The following is a 19,307-nucleotide window of genomic DNA, read 5'->3' as shown; positions in this document are numbered from 1 at the left end:
GCTGCGTCAGTCCAGGTGCAGTATTAGCAGTGGTGCTGTGTCAGTGCTGTAGCAGTATTAGCAGTGGTACTGTGTCAGTGCTGTAGCAGTATTAGCAGTGGTGCTGTGTCAGTCCAGGTGCAGTATTAGCAGTGGTGCTGTGTCAGTGCAGGTGCAGTATTAGCAGTGGTGCTGTGTCAGTGCTGTAGCTGTATCAGCAGTGGTGCTGTGTCAGTGCAGGTGTAGTATTAGCAGTGGTGCTGTGTCAGTGCAGGTGCAGTATTAGCAGTGGTGCTGTGTCAGTGCAGGTGCAGTATTAGCAGCGGTACTGTGTCAGTGCAGGTGCAGTATTAGCAGCGGTGCAGTATTAGCAGTGGTGCTGTGTCAGTGCAGGTGCAGTATTAGCAGTGGTGCTGTGTCAGTCCAGGTGCAGTATTAGCAGTGGTGCTGTGTCAGTCCAGGTGCAGTATTAGCAGTGGTGCTGTGTCAGTGCAGTAGCTGTATCAGCAGTGGTGCTGTGTCAGTGCAGGTGCAGTATTAGCAGTGGTGCTGTGTCAGTGCTGTAGCAGTATTAGCAGTGGTGCTGTGTCAGTGCTGTAGCTGTATCACCAGTGGTGCTGTGTCAGTGCTGTAGCTGTATCAGCAGTGGTGCTGTGTCAGTGCAGGTGCAGTATTAGCAGCGGTGCTGTGTCAGTGCTGTAGCTGTATCAGCAGTGGTGCTGTGTCAGTGCAGGTGTAGTATTAGCAGTGGTGCTGTGTCAGTGCAGGTGCAGTATTAGCAGTGGTGCTGTGTCAGTGCAGGGCGGAGCGGTGGCTCTGTGGCTCTGTGGCTCAGGATCTGCGCCTGTGGCTGGAAGGTTTCCGGTTCAAATCCCACAGCTGGCAGAGGAATCCCCTGAGCAAGGCCCTTAACCCCAACTGCTCCAGGGGGTGCTGTACAATGGCTGACCCTGCGCTCTGACCCCCAGCTTCTCTCCCTGTCTGTGTGTCTCATGGAGAGCAAGCTGGGGTCTGCGAAAAGACACATTCCTAATGCAAGAAACTGTATAGGCCAATAAAGCAACATGATCATTATCACATGATCAGCAGAAGCAGTGGTGTTGTTTCAGGGTCTCTGCACCTGTATTGTGCTGCGGTCACTCACCTTTCTGCGTTTCGGCGCCGCCCCATGTCCACAGTGATGAGAGCACCAGCGCCAGAAGCACCGCGCCCCCGTACAGGTCCCGCAGCATCGCCTTCATGTCGCCCCGCCTGGGAAGGATGCGGTCTCCCCCGACTCCCCGGCTCTCCTGCCGCGGGTCCGCCGAGCTGGTTCCGCTGGCTGCTCCTCTGGGTGTCACCGCATGACTCCCGGCCGGGACAGCCTGCGGACCCGGGCGAGGCTACTTTCTTATAGTAAATACGACAGAGGATTTTTTTTTCTGAATATATCTATCTTTTAAAAATATTTTTCGTTTAAAGACGCAACTGAAACCAGTTCTTCAAAACGTCGATAAGTCCCGAAGGCGAAGTCACTGTCCAGAGTCCAATAAATATATATTGGAAGAGTCACCGTTGACTGTCGTCTGCTTTCTGGATCAAGTTTTCAACACACCCCAGCGAAAGTATTCTGGAATTGAAACTAATCCTAAAATGAATAATGATCATCGATGAAAACGAGAGCCACTCCACTGTATTCCATTGTGGCGGAGGCAGCGACCGCGTCTTCGGGAGCTCACAGGGCACGTCCAGTCAAAAAAGCAACACCACAGCACACAAAGTTCGCTCTTCTCGTGTGAAAGTAGAAGTGGACTTCAGTCAGGAGACTTCTGGCGAACCGACTGGTCCCGACCCGACCCGTCCGACCCGCGCGTCTCGCCGGACTCAGCCTCCCTAGCGCTCGCGCATCCCCCTTTCTCTCTGTTTTCGACTTTGTTTTTTCTTCAAACAAAACTCAAGATTCCTTCACTCGGCTCCTCTCCACCCTCTCTCCCCACATCCTCCGCCCTCCCTCCATCTAACCCCCCCTCCCTCTCGCTGCCTGGTCCACCCCCGTGGCCTGGCCGCGGAGTAAGTGCACAGCGACAGTATGTTAGTCTTCACAGTCAGTGTCACTTTTCCATCGAGAAAGGAGTTTTTGTTGTTGTTTTTCAGACGCTTACAGTGGGGCTCCGTTGCTCTCCTGTATTGGTCTCTTGGGTTTATTTTTAGTAATGGCGAAGCATTTTCAGTTGTAATTTGCGCGCTGTGTGTACCCGTCTGTCCAGGGGTCTGGGTGTCAGGGATGCGGCGGTTGTGTGCTCTGTGTGTTACACACGCTGGACTGCAGACTTCAAAACTGGGGATTCTGGCAGCCATTACGCCTGGGAATAGTCAGAAGTTTGCAGTTCGTCTCTCGTGTTTTTTTTTCCTCCTTAGAAAATGGAATTTCCAGTTCTCTCTGTCCGCACACGCTCGGCAGTGCCCCGGGTTTCAGGTGTGAACGAGCACAGCGCGGTGAGTGGGTGGGGGGGACGGCGGAGGTTTGGGGGGTAATTGCTCACGCTGGCCGAGTAAACCCTCACTTCAGCACCGAGAGATTACGGCTCCGTCTCCGGTCGCCCGTGTGAGCCGTGAGGCTGCGTGACGTCACAGCCCGGCGGGCTCCTGACGGAATTGATCCGCGGCCGCGGGCGGCGATGTCACGCGCTAAACCAGAAAATAAGGGGCAGCTCGCTTTTCTGTCCGTCTCCAACTGACCACTGCTATCGCCTGAATGAGACAGGGGGCACTTCTGTGCACAGAGAGGGGTGGGGGTAGGGAACATCTGTGCTTGAAGCGGTATCACACTGGGATCACACCTGGACATCTGCCGCGCCCTCCCCACCTCGACCCCCCCCCGTGCTCCTCCTCGGACCCCCGGCGAGGCCAGGAGGTCACGCACGCAGGCCCGTCCGATCCGCAGGGTGTGTGAAGTGAGGAGGGCCGTGCTGCCCCGGAGACCCCCAGCCCCCATGGGGGGGGGTGCTGTTCCTTTAAGAGGCTTCGCGGAGTTCCCAGGGTCCGCGACACGGAGACGCGCTGAAGAAGGAGAAAGACCCCATTGTCTCCTCAATAGAGGACTGGGGCTCAGGGAGGGCGGGGAGGAAGAGGGAGACGGGCTTCTGATGGGGAGAAAGAGAGAGAGGGGGTGTGTGAGGACAGGCGGGGGGGGAGAGCGAAGGCATTCAGGATCCTATCTGTTGTACGGCCATTAAAACAGACTTTATTTGCGCTTACTGGGTTTATCTGATATGCGAGTGCTGGTAGCGCTTTAGATTGCTGCAATGCCTATTATCACACGGCCCGGGTCGACTGTGAAAACGTTACTTTGCACTCTTACTGGTAAAGGATCTGTTTGTGTCGGATGAATATAGGGGTCATCGACTGGTTAAAATATTCGACCATCATCGGACCACACGTATTCACGCGACCATCGTAAAGAACACAGACAGTGGCCTGGGTATCGCCAAAGACCGGAAATGGGAGAAGTTTGAAATTCCGAGCTCTCGCCGCTGGCGGTGTCCCCTTAGTGTATGGCTCCACCTTGTGGCCATGTTTGGGAATTACCGTTGGCTTCCGCCCCAGTCTGGTCAAGATACAGAAATAGCTGCCAAAAACAAGGACGTGATAATATTAATGATGATTTGATGGTTCTGTTAATTTATTTTTGGGTACTGACTTTATACAATTCATCTTTATATTTCTTTTTGTACCTACTGTATTCATACAGCTGGGTATTTCAGAGATGCACACTAAGTGAGGTATCCTGCTGTTCCACTTGCTGGGGTATCTAAATCCACATTGAACAAACTCCAGTATGTCCAAAATTCAGCAGCCAGACTCCTGACCAGGTCTAGTGCAAGTGATCACATTACTCCTATCCTGGAGTCCTTGCACTGGCTTCCTGTCAAATTCCGTGTGGACTTTAAAATCCTCATGCTCACCTGTAAGGCTCTGCATGGCTTGGCACCTCAGTACCTGTCTGATCTATTATCGCTCTACTCCCCACCTCGCAACCTTCGCTCTTCTAACTCTGGTCTCCTTACTGTCCCCCAAGCCCGTCTACACTGTATGGGTGACGGGGCCTTCTCCTGTTATGCCCCCAAGCTCTGGAACTCTCTCCCCAAGGATATCAGAGAGTCACCTGCTCTAAACTCCTTCAAATCCAGACTCAGAACCCTCTTCTTTAGAAGAGCCTTTACTGGACTGGTTCCATTCTTCACCCTCTGCTCTTCCTTGTACCTCCATCCACGGTCTCCTCTGTGTATTGTAATTGTGTTTTATCTTGTGTATTCTTTTTATTTATTGTTGTTGTCATTCTCTAAAGAGCTTTGAGAAGCCAATTTTAAAGGTGCTATATAAAATGAAATTTATTATTATTATTATTATTTCTGCTGATACTGATGCTGCTGTCGATCATGCTACCACTACATTGCCAGTGCCTCTCCTACTGGTACTGCCAGTGGTGTAACTATAGCTGCTGCTTCTAGAGCTACCGCAGGCTCTCCTGCTGCTACAGCTGCCAGGAAACCAAACCCACCAGGCAGGTACCAAGGCCTTGAGACAGTGCAGAGAGGATTAAAGTACACATAGCAATTAAAAGTAAAACCTAATGCAACACCTCATCAATCACTTTTGCTAAGGGTCTCAACAATCTCTACAATAACACCCTTAGTAATAACATTCACTACGCTTAAGTGTAGGGGGTTGTTATTCCTAGTGAACTGGAGCAATTTGCGATAATAATAATAATAGCAACAACAATAATAATAATCATCATCACAATTATCATTGTTGTTATTATTGTTATAATTATATTTGATATAGCACCTTTAAAGGTAACTTTCCAAAGTACTTTATGGAAAGATAACAAAGTTAAAACAATGAGAACAGCAACAAAGATAGGAGATAAAATTGGCACAAAGAGATAGCACAGAGACACAGATGTGTTTAAAATGTAATAGAAGATGCAAAGGGACAGACATCAAGCAAACAAATGCCTTTCTAAAGAATCTGTCTGAGTCTGGATCTGAAGGCACTGAGGGAGGGTGACTCTCTGATATCCTTGGGGATAGAATTCCGGGGCTTTGGGGTGCAGCAGGAGAAGGCCCTGTCACCCCCAGAGTGTAGAGGAGCTTGGAGGACAGACGGGAGACCGGAGTGAGACGAGGAGGGGAGTAGGGAGATAGTAAGCCATGCAGAGCCTTGTAGGTGAGCAGCAGGAGTTTGAAGTCGACAGGGAACCTGACAGTAAGCCAGTGCAAGGACTCCAGGACTGCAGTAGTGTGATCACTTGCGCACGACCTGGTCAGGATTCTGCCTGCTGAATTCTGGACATACTGGAGTTTGTTCAGTGGATTCAGGGGCTCGGATACCTCCTGCATGACAGACAAGAGTCACAGCTGAGGGACCTGTGCAGAGCATTCTGCCCGGGGACTGATACACATTTTATTACAGAGATACGCACACGTCCCGTTAGAGATTAAAGTGGGACAGGCACACAGCTCCCTGTCCCAGACTGCCCATCTGCAGAGAAACAATCCTGTAGATGATTAATCCAGGAGGCAGAGTAAAAAGGCAATCTGATTCTGATTGAAGTGGAGCGGGGGAGGGGGGGAGCAGAGCCAGTAATCTGTGTCAGCCTGTGTGTGTATCACTAGTAATCTGGGGACAAAGTTTAAGAAAGACAGGAACAACTCCTCACGAGCAGATGATGTATGTAACCTTTTAATAGAGAAAGTGGTATCTTTTACATCTTAAAGTCCTCAGTTCCCCAGAAGGTTTTTTCTTCCTGTGTGGTGTTTCATTTCAGTGCAATCGAGAGAGTAGGGATGGGGCAGTGAAAGGAGAGACAGCTCTGGAATCTGGTTGCGAAAATCCCGATTTAAGATCTTGAATTATTTTCCAATTTTCGGTTTTATGGATTTCATCTTTCTAAAGACTGCTTGTGTCACGCAGGGAGAGAGAATCTCTGCCGCTGCAGGATTGGCTGGGAAGAGTTGTCCCAGTTGCGTGCAGATTTACAGATTGTTGTTATCCCACATACGCGTACACGCACACACACGCCGGGAAACTTCGCTCTCCATCCCCAGTCCTGCGTCTCTCTCTCCCTCTCGCTCGCTGATGGAGTCGGAGCACTAACATGAGCATCGCCGGGATACACAGGGGATTCCTCAAGAAATATGGTAGGAAAGGCTCAGCTTCTTCTGCCTTCCTGTAGAAATGCTTTGACATTTCAGAATTGGGGGTTTGAGGGGAGGAACCATGCCGTCAGAGGTGGTAGAGTGTGTGATAAGAGCAAAGTGTGCTGCTGACCACACAGGCTGGTTATCCTGTGTGCTGGGTGTTCAGTGTATATAGGGGTTGCAGTCTTGTCACAACAGGGGCTACAGTCCCAGGACAGCAGAACAGCTTTATGTCATCCTGCAGTGTTATAATATGATACAGCCCAGACTGGACCAGTGATCTCTGGACTGTAGGGTTACAATATGACACAGACTGGACCAGTGATCTCTGGACTGTAGGGTTACAATATGACACAGACTGGACCAGTGATCTCTGGACTGTAGGGTTACAATATGACAGACTGGACCAGTGATCTCTGGACTGTAGGGTTACAATATGACACAGACTGGACCAGTGATCTCTGGACTATAGGGTTACAATAGGACACAGACTGGACCAGTGATCTCTGGACTGTAGGGTTACAATATGACACAGACTGGACCAATGATCTCTGGACTGTAGGGTTACAACATGACACAGACTGGACCAGTGATCTCTGGACTGTAGGGTTACAATATGACACAGACTGGACCAATGATCTCTGGACTGTAGGGTTACAACATGACACAGACTGGACCAGTGATCTCTGGACTGTAGGGCTACAATATGACACAGACTGGACCAGTGATCTCTGGACTGTAGGGTTACAGTATGACACAGACTGGACCAGTGATCTCTGGACTGTAGGGCTACAATATGTCACAGGCTGGACCAGTGATCTCTGGACTGTAGGGTTACAACATGACACAGACTGGACCAATGATCTCTGGACTGTAGGGTTACAATATGACACAGACTGGACCAGTGATCTCTGGACTGTAGGGCTACAATATGACACAGACTGGACCAGTGATCTCTGGACTGTAGGGTTACAGTATGACACAGACTGGACCAGTGATCTCTGGACTGTAGGGCTACAATATGTCACAGGCTGGACCAGTGATCTCTGGACTGTAGGGTTACAACATGACACAGACTGGACCAGTGATCTCTGGACTGTAGGGTTACAATATGACACAGACTGGACCAATGATCTCTGGACTGTAGGGTTACAACATGACACAGACTGGACCAGTGATCTCTGGACTATAGGGTTACAACAGGACACAGACTGGACCAGTGATCTCTGGACTGTAGGGTTACAGTATGACACAGACTGGACCAGTGATCTCTGGAGTGTAGGGCTACAATATGTCACAGGCTGGACCAGTGATCTCTGGACTATAGGGTTACAATATGACACAGACTGGACCAGTGATCTCTGGACTACAGGGTTACAATATGACACAGACTGGACCAGTGATCTCTGGACTGTAGGGTTACAATATGACACAGACTGGACCAGTGATCTCTGGACTATAGGGTTACAGTATGACACAGACTGGACCAGTGATCTCTGGACTGTAGGGTTACAATAGGACACAGACTGGACCAGTGATCTCTGGACTGTAGGGTTACAACATGACACAGATTGGACCAGTGATCTCTGGACTATAGGGTTACAATATGACACAGACTGGACCAGTGATCTCTGGACTGTAGGGTTACAATATGACACAGACTGGACCAGTGATCTCTGGACTGTAGGGCTACAATATGGCACAGACTGGACCAGTGATCTCTGGACTATAGGGTTACAATATGACACAGACTGGACCAGTGATCTCTGGACTATAGGGTTACAATAGGACACAGACTGGACCAGTGATCTCTGGACTATAGCGTTACAATAGGACACAGACTGGACCAGTGATCTCTGGACTGTAGGGCTACAATATGACACAGCCAAGACTTAAAGCAGTGATGTAAGTCCATTGATAAACAGTAAGCCTCCAGCTTATGCTCCAAGTAAGGATCTTTACTATTTGAGCAATTCTGTACTCTGCAGCACCAAAATAACCACTGTATTATGAAGCCCTTTTTAAAACTGTACTTTTTCCAGACTGTGCCTCAGCTAATATTCATTTGGTTCATTCTAATGTTGTACAGGGAATAATAATAATCATGGAATTATTCAGTATATTCAGGATGTCTGCAACAGATAATTAAAAATATCGAAGACAAAGGTGTCCCAAATTCCAGCTGCCACAACATGTCCTTAGCAGAACCCTGGGTCCTGTCAGGCTCCCATGCTGATGAGCACTTTCTGCCAGGCCAGGCCAGTTCAGTCATGTGCCGCAGCAAATGGGTATTGTGCTGTGCTGTACTGAACCACAGTAAGCAGGTGGAGTATTGTAAATGGGCGCTGTGCTGTAATGCTCTCTGTTGTAGTGTAATAGATTATTATAAATGTATATAAATTTAAATCAGTGCTAAACGAAAACCTTCTTCACACCAGATTTTGTGAGTGGTTCTTATTACCAACATTGAAACAATATTCTGTACCGGACATGCAGGGAGAGGTTAAGATCATATTGTTTTAAAAGACAGACATTAAATATTAAAATTAAAATTAAATTTTTTTGTATAGAGAAAACGTGTCAATGTGAAATTGTGTCGCTCAGTATCGGTGTCTTATGGGAAAAACAGAAGTCTTTTTTTGTTAAATTTGTTAAAGGTCCACCTACAATGAAGGCTGTAGGGATGTTTATGAAGTAGTCCTTTTCGTGAAGAAATCTCCTTTTAAATTGTATTTCTTTTAAAAAAGCATTTGTTCTACATCATTGTTAATAGTAACATTATTAATTTGGAGCCTGGTCTCATCAGATCTCAGAAGCCCTTCTCTTCTTTGACCTCCCGATCTGCACAAGAGCCTGCCTGGGCCCCAACCCTAAAGTGATCCAATCTCTTAAAGCTAACCCTAACCTTCACCCCCAGACCATTACCATCACCCTAACCCTGACCTTAGTTCCAACCCCAATGCGATCTCTGTATTAACCTGTCTGCCTCTTTTCTCCCTCTTCTCCCTTTCTTCCTCCTCTGTCCCTCTCTTTCTGCACCTTCTCGGACTCCTTCTTGCTCTCCCTCTCCTTGCTTCTCCCCATTTCCTTCCCACTTCTCCTTCTCTTGGTCCACACGCTCAACTCCCAGGCGGGTTCCTGTTCAAGCAGTGGAAGGAGCGGTTTCTTTTCCTCACGGTAGATGGCAGCCTGCTGGTCTGCCGGGACGAGGATTCTCCTCCTGACCTGGTGGTGGCGCTGCATGGGGGTTGTGAGGCCATCGTGGAGGGCAAAGAGATCCTGGACCTGCCCCGGTTGCCAGCTGGGGGCCAGAGAGACTGCTGTCTGGCCCTCCTCCTGCCAGAAGACAAGTACCTGCTGCTGCTGGCTGCCAGTCCGCAGGAATGCAGGTCTGCACATGCAATTAAGGGATTCGTTCCTAATTAAGTCATTAATGCAATACAGCGCATTACAGATTTATACAGCACCATTTAATCAGGAACCAGCATCACAACACTAAACAGAAGTTCACAAGTTATTATTGTAACCATGGAAAGAACATCATTCAGACCATCATGCTTGTTATGTTGCAAGTAGCTCAGTTTGTCAAGAATCCTATAAGGGTTTCTTCAAAGATCCCAGGGAGCCAGATTCAGTCCGAATGACTGACTGAGGCTCAGGAAAAACGCATCAGCAGTGTAGCTGAGCAATGTATATCAGGGTGGAAACAGAATGACATAGTCATAGTAAAGCAGGACACAAGCTTGAGGTGGTCCTGGGAGGTCCCTGAACAGAACAGCAAAACTGTTTTATGGGCTTGGTGAAACAATGGGGAAGTGGCAAACATACTGCAGAACTCTAAAGGCTGTCTTAAAGAAAGAATACCCGTCCTCACAATCGCACAATACATACAGTAGAGACGATTGCACATATACACATGTACTGTACACATATGTGGACACAACAGCCACAACTGTACTACTGCAAGCACACAGCAGAAACAACTCCACACAGCTGCACACACACCACACCAGTACTGCCAGGGTTACCTGAAGGATGACCTTGTGTTTGTCTCCCCACAGCCAGTGGTTGAACATCCTGCACAAGGTGAAAGAGGTGAGTTCCCACATTACACCTCAGCCCTCCTCGGGACAGCACATCAGTCCAACTATTTGTGAATTAGAGCACTCACTCTTTAGTTACATCAGTGATATGACTGGTTAATCGATATATTGTTAGGAGAGCTATTTCAGTAGACATGTTTGTGAATGAAAGTATTGTATTAACTTATTTATTAGCTCTATTGATTTATCCATAATCCCCCTTTTGAATATCTAAATAGGTGGTTAGATCACTAGAATCCCCTTTTATTCCATTGTAGAGATACTGTGCTAGAGTGACATTCTGCACGATTGTCACTATATTATTGTGACAGAGTTTGCATTACAGTGACATTGTGACAGTGTCTACTTTATTGTGACCATTATTTTTATAACCAAATTCTTGTGACGTATTGTGACACTGCATTATTACGACACCGATATTGGAAGAGCATCTACATAATTGTGACGCTGTAATATTGTAACATTATATTGCCATAACAAGATATTGTAATAGTTTGTTTTTGTCAACAATACACACACACCGTCACACCTGACTGTACTGTAGATACTGCTAGACACACAGCTGTCCCTCTCCTCTCACACTCCCCCTGAATTCACCAATACACACACACCGTCACACCTGACTGGACTGTAGACACTGCTAGACACACAGCTGTCCCTCTCCTCTCACACTCCCCCTGAATTCACCAATACACACACACCGTCACACCTGACTGGACTGTAGACACTGCTAGACACACAGCTGTCCCTCTCCTCTCACACTCACCCTGAATTCACCAATACACACACACCGTCACACCTGACTGGACTGTAGACACTGCTAGACACACAGCTGTCCCTCTCCTCTCACACTCCCACTGAATTCACCAATACACACACACCGTCACACCTGACTGGACTGTAGACACTGCTAGACACACAGCTGTCCCTCTCCTCTCACACTCCCCCTGAATTCACCAATACACACACCGTCACACCTGACTGGACTGTAGACACTGCTAGACACACAGCTGTCCCTCTCCTCTCACACTCCCACTGAATATACCAACACACACACACCGTCACACCTGACTGGACTGTAGACACTGCTAGAGCCACTGCTGTCCCTCTCCTCTCACACTCCCACTGAATATACCAACACACACACACCGTCACACCTGACTGTACTGTAGACACTGCTAGAGCCACTGCTGTCCCTCTCCTCTCACACTCACCCTGAATTCACCAACACACACAGTCACACCTGACTGGACTGTAGACACTGCTAGAGCCACTGCTGTCCCTCTCCTCTCACACTCACCCTGAATTCACCAGCACACACACACACTGTCACACCTGACTGGACTGTAGACACTGCTAGAGCCACTGCTGTCCCTCTCCTCTCACACTCACCCTGAATTCACCAGCACACACACACACTGTCACACCTGACTGGACTGTAGACACTGCTAGAGCCACTGCTGTCCCTCTCCTCTCACACTCTGCATTATTGTGAGACAATAAGAACAGCCACAAACAAGAGAAGGCCATTTGTGCCTGTCTAGCCCTTTTGGCAGTTAGTAGCCAATGGATTCATGAATCTCATCCAGTCATGTCTTGAAAGAAGCCAGAGAATTGGTTTCAACAACATGGCTGGGTAGCTCGTCCCACACTCCTACATCCCTTTGAGAAAAGAAGTGCCTCCTGTTATCAGTTTTAAATACACTTGTAATCGTTTCCCCTTGTGTTCTCTGGTTCGTGTTTCACTCTTCTTTCTAAAGATGTCCCCTGGGTTGACTTTGCATATTGTAATAATTATAGATATAATTGTTATATTATTATATCAGAATCTTATATTTTTTCTGACTGTCTGATATTTGAACACTATGGGACAGTGGCACCTGTGTGTAGTATTGTCTACCCCTCTAATCTCCCCCTCTGTCCCCTGCTATGATCCTGTCCCCGACAGTGTTAGCCTGAGGTGGAATGGTGTCGGTGTTGTTCGTGTTGTGCGCGTTGAGAGGGGATCTGCACTAAGTCTGACTGTGTTACTCTGCCACTCAGAGCACGTCCTCCCCCCGTTCTCCTCTGTACTCCTGCAAGCGCCACATGACTTCACCCCCGCAGCTGAGTGACAGGGGAGCCCTCGGCCAGGCCGCCTCCCAGAAAGAGCGGGGTAAGGCTCGCTGACAAGGGTCTCGGACCGCTTTGCTCTTTCTGTCTCATTGTCTAGTTCTTTCTGTCTAACAGGCAATGCCTTACATGTTTATGGTGTCCTTTCTTTGGATCAATTTTTCCAAATTGAAACGGGTACATTGGAATGACAACAAGATGTGTAAGGAACAATGCAAGATGTTTAACAGGGTTGTGGTGTCTCGAGAGCATGAGGCTGCAATGAGTTCTAGGAATGCATTTTATTTAGCTCTTGCCATTTCACAGTTCTGAAGGGCACTTGTTTCTGTTTCAATGGTCAAGGTTATCTATGTCATGCTGAGCTCTAATAATGGTGATATAGCTGTCTGTGGAAGCTAACTTTGACTTCATATATGCAAAAAGTGGAATGAGATCAATTCTCATAATTCATATCTGTCTTTCTGTCCATCTATCTATGGACAGTATTTCTTCTTTTTATGAAAATTTCATTAGTTCCTTTTTTGTTTATCTCCCCCTTTATCTGTCCACCACCTTCCTTCCTCTCTCCCTCCTAGGCTCTGTCTCCCCTCGTGCTGTGAGTGGAGGGACCTCTCCCCGCTCAGCCAGGTGTCTGCGTCACGGCTCAGGCGTCGAGTCCCGGCGCGCTGTGCGAGCAGTCTGCCTCCTCATGGGGGGGGCAGCTGCTTCCTCTGCATTGGGGTACCTGGGATCCTGTAACCCCCCAGCCGCCACGGCCGCAGGCCATACCCCTGAAATCCAGCCTCCTGCTGAATTGAGGGAGCTGGGGTACCACCCTGCCGTCCTCTCACCCGACCCTGAGGCATCACACTTCACCACCTTTGAGTTTGAGGGCGACCAGGACTTTGATGCCTTCGACTGTGGGGGGTTTGCATTCTAAAGGTGCTCGATGTGTTCACTTGTAAGTAAGGGTCCATTTGTCGTTGAAAAACCACGTATTCTGACAGGCTATTCTAAGTAAATTAAGGTAGTCTGAATACAGTAACTGACTATTTTGGATAGTTGTATTCTAAAGTGGTACTGCATATTGTGTTAAAATTATTTGAATGCCTCGGGCAATATCCAGAATAACAATATTATGATGATGTAATGCCTGGTGCAGTTCTCGTAGCTGGGGTATAACGCAAAAATAAACCCTGTATTTTTTTACATTTTGTCAGTCCACATTGTACAAGCTTAACTTTAAAATCATTGGAATGGCCAAATGCAGCTTGGAATTGACAAATGCAAAGGCAAAGCCTTATAATATTAGACAGAGAATAACTTTGTTCTCCCTGGACGTGATTGTCCTGCTGATAATTTAAAAAAAAAAGGAAAGACAGGGTTGTTAGTGACCAAATGGATTACCTTTTCTTGGGTGTTGCTATGATTTCTATGTACCTGTATGGGACGTTTCTGGGAGTTCTGCGAGTGATTGCTGTGCAAGTTACTCCCTGCTGAACTCCAATAAAGCCCTCAACAGCTCTTAAAAAGCAAATGACATGTTAAGGCTGAATACATCTTGAACAGCTGTTATTACATTCCTGTATTCCTGTGATCAAATGTATTCAAAATTTCAACCAGGTAGATTTCTAATACTTTGTTGTTCAGAATATATTCTGCAAAGAAAACATAGTGACACTGTACACAACCATTCCCTAAATATCTCCAACACTCATTTGAAAATAATATTATTATTATTATTAACCCTTTCTCCATTTCAATGTGTTTCTGTCACATTCTGTCAGGGAATGTGGGAGCCTGTATCTGTTTTATTTAATGTGCTGTCCATTCTGATACTCTACATACTGTTTTTTGTACAAGTACATTTTGATATTCTGTCCTTTTGACACTCTTTTACTATCTAATCTCTCTCTCTAGCCCTTTGTACTGTCCTCGCATCTCCCCTTCCTCTCTCTATTTCCCTCTCATCCTCTCTCTCCAGCTCTTGAAATTAAACCCCTGCATACATTTATTCTCTCTTCTCCTCCCCCATTCGCTCACACCTCAGCTTCTCCCCCATCTCTCTCAGTGCTCCTGTATCCTTATCTCTCTCACTGTGCTCTGTACACACAGGAATAAAGAGTGTCTCAGTGTCTCCAGAGTAATCTCTGTGCCATGGCTTGAATCAATACATCTTGTCTGGCTGCTGTGAGAAAGAGTCAATGTGTGACAAGTGATGGCAGTAGGGATTGGAGTCTGTTTTGTCACTGTGAACTGTCAGTGTGCATGCTTGAAGATGTTGATCAACGAGTCGGTGTCAGTGTGTCTGTTGGCCAATGAGCTGAGTGTCAGTGTCTGTGTTGTTGTTGGGTCATTAGCTGTGTGTCTGTGTGTGCTGGTCAGTCAGCCCTGTGTCAGTGTGTGTGCTGGTCAGTCAGCCCTGTGTCAGTGTGTGTGCTGGTCAGTCAGCTGTGTGTCAGTGTGTATGCTGGTCAGTCTGCTGTGTGTCAGTGTGTGTGCTGGTCAGTCAGCTGTGTGTCAGTGTGTGTGCTGGTCAGTCTGCTGTGTATCAGTGTGTGTGCTGGTCAGTCAGCTGTGTGTCAGTGTGTGTGCTGGTCAGTCAGCTGTGTGTCAGTGTGTGTGCTGGTCAGTCTGCTGTGTGTCAGTGTGTGTGCTGGTCAGTCTGCTGTGTATCAGTGTGTGTGCTGGTCAGTCAGCTGTGTGTCAGTGTGTGTGCTGGTCAGTCTGCTGTGTGTCAGTGTGTGTGCTGGTCAGTCAGCTGTGTCTGTGTGTGCTGGTCAGTCAGCTGTGTGTCAGTGTGTGTGCTGGTCAGTCTGCTGTGTGTCAGTGTGTGTGCTGGTCAGTCAGCTGTGTGTCTGTGTGTGCTGGTCAGTCAGCTGTGTGTCTGTGTGTGCTGGTCTGTCAGCTGTGTGTCAGTGTGTGTGCTGGTCAGTCTGCTGTGTGTCAGTGTGTGTGCTGGTCAGTCAGCTGTGTGTCAGTGTGTGTGCTGGTCAGTCAGCTGTGTGTCAGTATGTGTGCTGGTCTGTCAGCTGTGTGTCAGTGTGTGTGCTGGTTTGTCAGTTTGTGTTAGCGTGCATGCAGCTGGGCTGTGAAATCCAGATGTTGCTGTGCTGTAATCCTGAGAGATTATCACTGCAACAGCAGTTTGGCAGCAGACTTAACTCCTCACTCACCAAACATACCGTATTATACAAAACAGCTACAGCTACAGTATATCTCAATTATTGGTATAGTCACACCGTTATATATCAATATTAAACAATTGTGTAGCCAGGCCTACTTTTTTATTTTATGGTGTGTTCCATTGGAGAGCCCTCACAGCTCATTTATTCTTAGTGAGGGGGTGATAATTAACCATGATGCCATCTTTACCATGTTCCAAACAGTAGAGAAAAATATAACCTCTCGGTTGCCTCTATGTATACTACAACTACAGTGTGCTGAATACACAGTTCTGTAACTGTGGCAAGTACAGACACTACTGTATGGAGGTACTGTGCATAGATACTAATACACATTTTGGTAAGGATAGACAATCATATATCAGAGGTATATTTAGAGATAAACTGCTGCTATAAAATCATGTACATGCAGAATAGAGACACTTATGTACAAGTATCACAGAACAATAGTGTACCTTATAAACCCTTATAGACACATACTGGTATGCAGTATTGAGGTGTATTCCACAAGCACACACTCAGATTGTCTTACATAACCAAATGAACAGGATCAGGATTGTAATGTCTGATAAGTTACATGCTGGCACAGTGGTCATGTTAAGAGGGCTGTGGAGTCAAGCCAGACACCCACAAAGGACTTTCCAATAGCTTGATCCGTTCAGCTTTTACACACACACACACGAAGTGCAGTGCTAAATAGCAGTTCGGCAGCTGTGGCAGGAAAGGGATATAATTACAGCTGGCCTGCCACTAGAGGGCGCATAGCCTCTAATCTTTCTGAAGTGCTGCAGTGGGAATGAATTATGTCATTTATAGTTAATAACATCACATCACTTTATGAACCCTTTACAATTTCTTGCATTAGGAATTTGTCTTTTCGCAAACCCCAGCTTGCTCTCCATGAGACACACAGATAGGGAGAGAAGCTTGGGGTCAGAGCACAGGGTCAGCCATTGTATAGCTCCCCCCGGAGCAGCTGGGGTTAAGGGCCTTGCTCAGGGGATTCCTCTGCCAGCTGTGGGATTTGAACCAGGAACCTTCCAGCCACAGGTGCAGATCCTGAGCCACAGAGCCACCGCTCCGCCCCAGTGGGTGAAGGGTTTAGAGTTCACATCCTCACATGGGTGCAGTTAAGCACGGTTTGGAATCGGCGTGCCGATCTTGCTTGTACAGATGGAAAAGAACTAGAATAAAGCCTGCTGGAGTTCTCTCGGCCGTTGTGCTGCTGCGCTTGCAGACCCTGGGGACAGCCCTGCTTGATGGCCTGGTCTGTTGCCGCAGCTTGCAGCCTGCACTGACGTTGCATGTCACTGAAGACTGAGGGAAAGGTCCTGCTAATCACATCGGGCTGATGAGACTGGGCCATGTTCCTGCTCTAAATGAGGTCTGATGGTCTAAAACCTAAAAGTGGGTATTTGGACAAATCCCTTCTTCTGGCAGGGTGACTCAGGCAATCTGCTTGCATAAAATAAGATGACAGCTGTGGAACGGTCTTTGGAGGCACTCCTACCTTCTAATTTAAAACACTTGTATTCCAACCACTGTCTCTGTATGCCCCCCTTAATGTACAGATGAAAGTTTACGAAAGGGAGGAGACAATTCAGCATGTGATCTCATCCAGCTGTTTCTTGAAAAACAACAGGGTATTGATATAAACGTAGGGGGTAGCTTGTTCCATATCCCCACACCTGTCTGCAAAAAAAAGTAATTCCTGTTTTCAGTTTGAAATGCTCTTTCCTCTACTTTGCGTTTCACTGGTCATTCAGAAGAAATCCTGTGGGGTTGATTTGAGGATTTTGACTGCTTGAATCAGGGACCCCAGTGGTCTTCTGTTCTAGAAGAAGAAAGTTCAGTTCCTTCAGCCTCTCACTAGGAGACTGCCTTAAGCTCCAGTTGCTCTTCCCTGGACCGATTCCAGACTTTTTTTTTAATGTGGTGACTAAGAATGAACACTATTCTAAAGTGGACATTACTAGTGCATTATACAGTTATAGTATCTCTTCACTTCACTCTTATACAAATGTACACAAACATACCCAGGCAAAAGTTCATTTTTTTACTTAGCCTATCATCCATCACACAAGATCATTTCACAAGTGGTCTTGCTTGTGGTCTTGCCCTTTGGGCAGGACCTGTGTTATTACAGTCTCTCCGGAGCAGAATCTGCCATGCACCCTCCCGCTCAGCTCAGGCACCCTTCTCAAGTTCTTCAGGTGAACACTGGGGTGATGCAAGTACTTGCCTTCCCCACAGGGACCAGGCAGTGGTACGAGGTACCCTGGAACAGCCCCTTCATCCAGAGAACCAAGACCTCCGGCCAGCCTCCTCTGGGGACTCAGGCCAAGGGCTGCTTTTTCTGCCTGTGTGTCTGGCATTGTCAAGATGGAAGCTCACAAACTGCAGAAGGGGCACAGTTTGCAATTGGACCCCCTCCAGCTGCTCCTGCAGGCTGCCAGCCGTGATGTTCAGCTGCTGGGCCTCAGCCTCATGGGCCTGGCAGCTAGGGCACCTGCAGAGCCACAGCTTCCTGGCCACACGAACTCAGTTGCCGTTTCAGTCAGAGTTCTGAAGCTGGCCCCAGGTCCCGTACTCACCCCAGGAGGCTCTCCTCTGAGAATAGGGGAAACCTGTCCCACACTCTGTGTATACTGAGGCTCGTTTCAGCTCATAAAACTCCAAGCACTTAACCCCTAAAAAGTCCCCTTCTATACATACCCATTATCCCAGTTTAGTTTGGTTTATTGTCATCTGCACAAGTGCTATGAACGGCTTACTTCCATGTACAGTATGCTCCAATACAAAAAACATTAAAGGAATCACCAAAAACATAAACACAGGACAGCAGTAGCAACAACACCCATGTGAAAATGTGTCTTCCAATCATTTATTCAATAACGGAATAAGGGATAATTTGTTCATTAATAATTCAAGCAGCGACTGAAATTCACCAGGTGAACTATGTTCTTGGCCACATTTGGCGACCCCCTACTGGTAGGTCCTGGTTATTGTAGTTCCATTAATAGTGAATGTGCACTTTCCTGCCATAACAGTATTCACTATACTGTGCCAAGGTTAGCTTGGGACTTTGTGTTGCAGATGTTTATATCACAGTGGTACAGAGTGTGAGATGCAGGAGGTCTGCTGTGTCTGCTGGGGTGAGTGTGCATGTGATTCTAAAGAGCTAGCAAGCCAGCATCTTGTGTTACATGTCATGTCAGCATATCACCTCGTGATATACGTGATGACTTCTTTTATTGTCTCTTAGCTTGTCTTATCTCAGTGAAGTAAACGTCAATCTAATAGACTTTTAATGTGTTGACTAACTGTGAAAGACCACTGTTTGTTGAGGATCTATGTCTTGATCCGCTCGTCACTCTGATCTCTTCTTGTTCAAACCACGTTCAAATTCAAAAAGCCAGAACACAGAAAACACTGTTGAAACGGTAAATCATATCCATGGCACAAGCAGGGTTACAATAACACACACAGGCCATGTGTACAGTGCCTTTTAAAGACATGTGCAGGATGTGGAGACATGGCTGTTGAGGATCTCTGTTGAACTCTCTTTTTCCACTCATGCTCTTCCCGGGCTCTGCTGGGAAGTGGAGCTGAGCCCCCCTTAATGATGGATCAAGGTTATACAGTATGCAGTCCACCCTGAGGGATGTCTGGACACCAGTGAGCGTGGAACAGATGCACAAAACGATACGCTAACTAGGGGGTACAACAGACCAGTAGTGCGATTGTGTGGGCAGGCGTGTTTC

The 19,307-nt window shown here is 47.4% G+C and overlaps 2 protein-coding genes across 2 annotated transcripts in view; one reads left to right on the top strand and one right to left on the bottom strand.

The window, feature by feature from the left end:
• Positions 1-1,906, bottom strand: part of axl (AXL receptor tyrosine kinase) — a 43,012-nt gene extending 41,106 nt beyond the window's left edge. The window contains exon 1 of the mRNA XM_088912044.1: positions 1,124-1,906. Within this exon, the coding sequence (XP_088768170.1) occupies positions 1,124-1,220 (97 nt within the window). The 5' untranslated portion in view covers positions 1,221-1,906. The remainder of the gene's footprint in view (positions 1-1,123) is intronic.
• Positions 1,907-6,118: 4,212 nt separating this feature from the next.
• On the top strand, positions 6,119-13,298 carry LOC148838611 (uncharacterized). Its single transcript, XM_088912398.1, has 5 exons — positions 6,119-6,164; positions 9,295-9,553; positions 10,226-10,259; positions 12,311-12,422; positions 12,955-13,298. The coding sequence occupies exons 1-5, from the start codon at positions 6,122-6,124 to the stop codon at positions 13,296-13,298; spliced, it is 792 nt and encodes a 263-aa protein (XP_088768524.1). The 5' UTR covers positions 6,119-6,121.
• The last annotated feature ends 6,009 nt before the right edge of the window (positions 13,299-19,307 follow it).

This window comes from Atractosteus spatula, chromosome 3 (genome assembly GCF_055471065.1).
Source record: "Atractosteus spatula isolate fAtrSpa1 chromosome 3, fAtrSpa1.hap1, whole genome shotgun sequence".
NCBI lineage: Eukaryota > Metazoa > Chordata > Actinopteri > Semionotiformes > Lepisosteidae > Atractosteus > Atractosteus spatula.
Note: the sequence above shows the minus strand (reverse complement) of the source record. Positions and strands in the feature narration are given on the sequence as shown.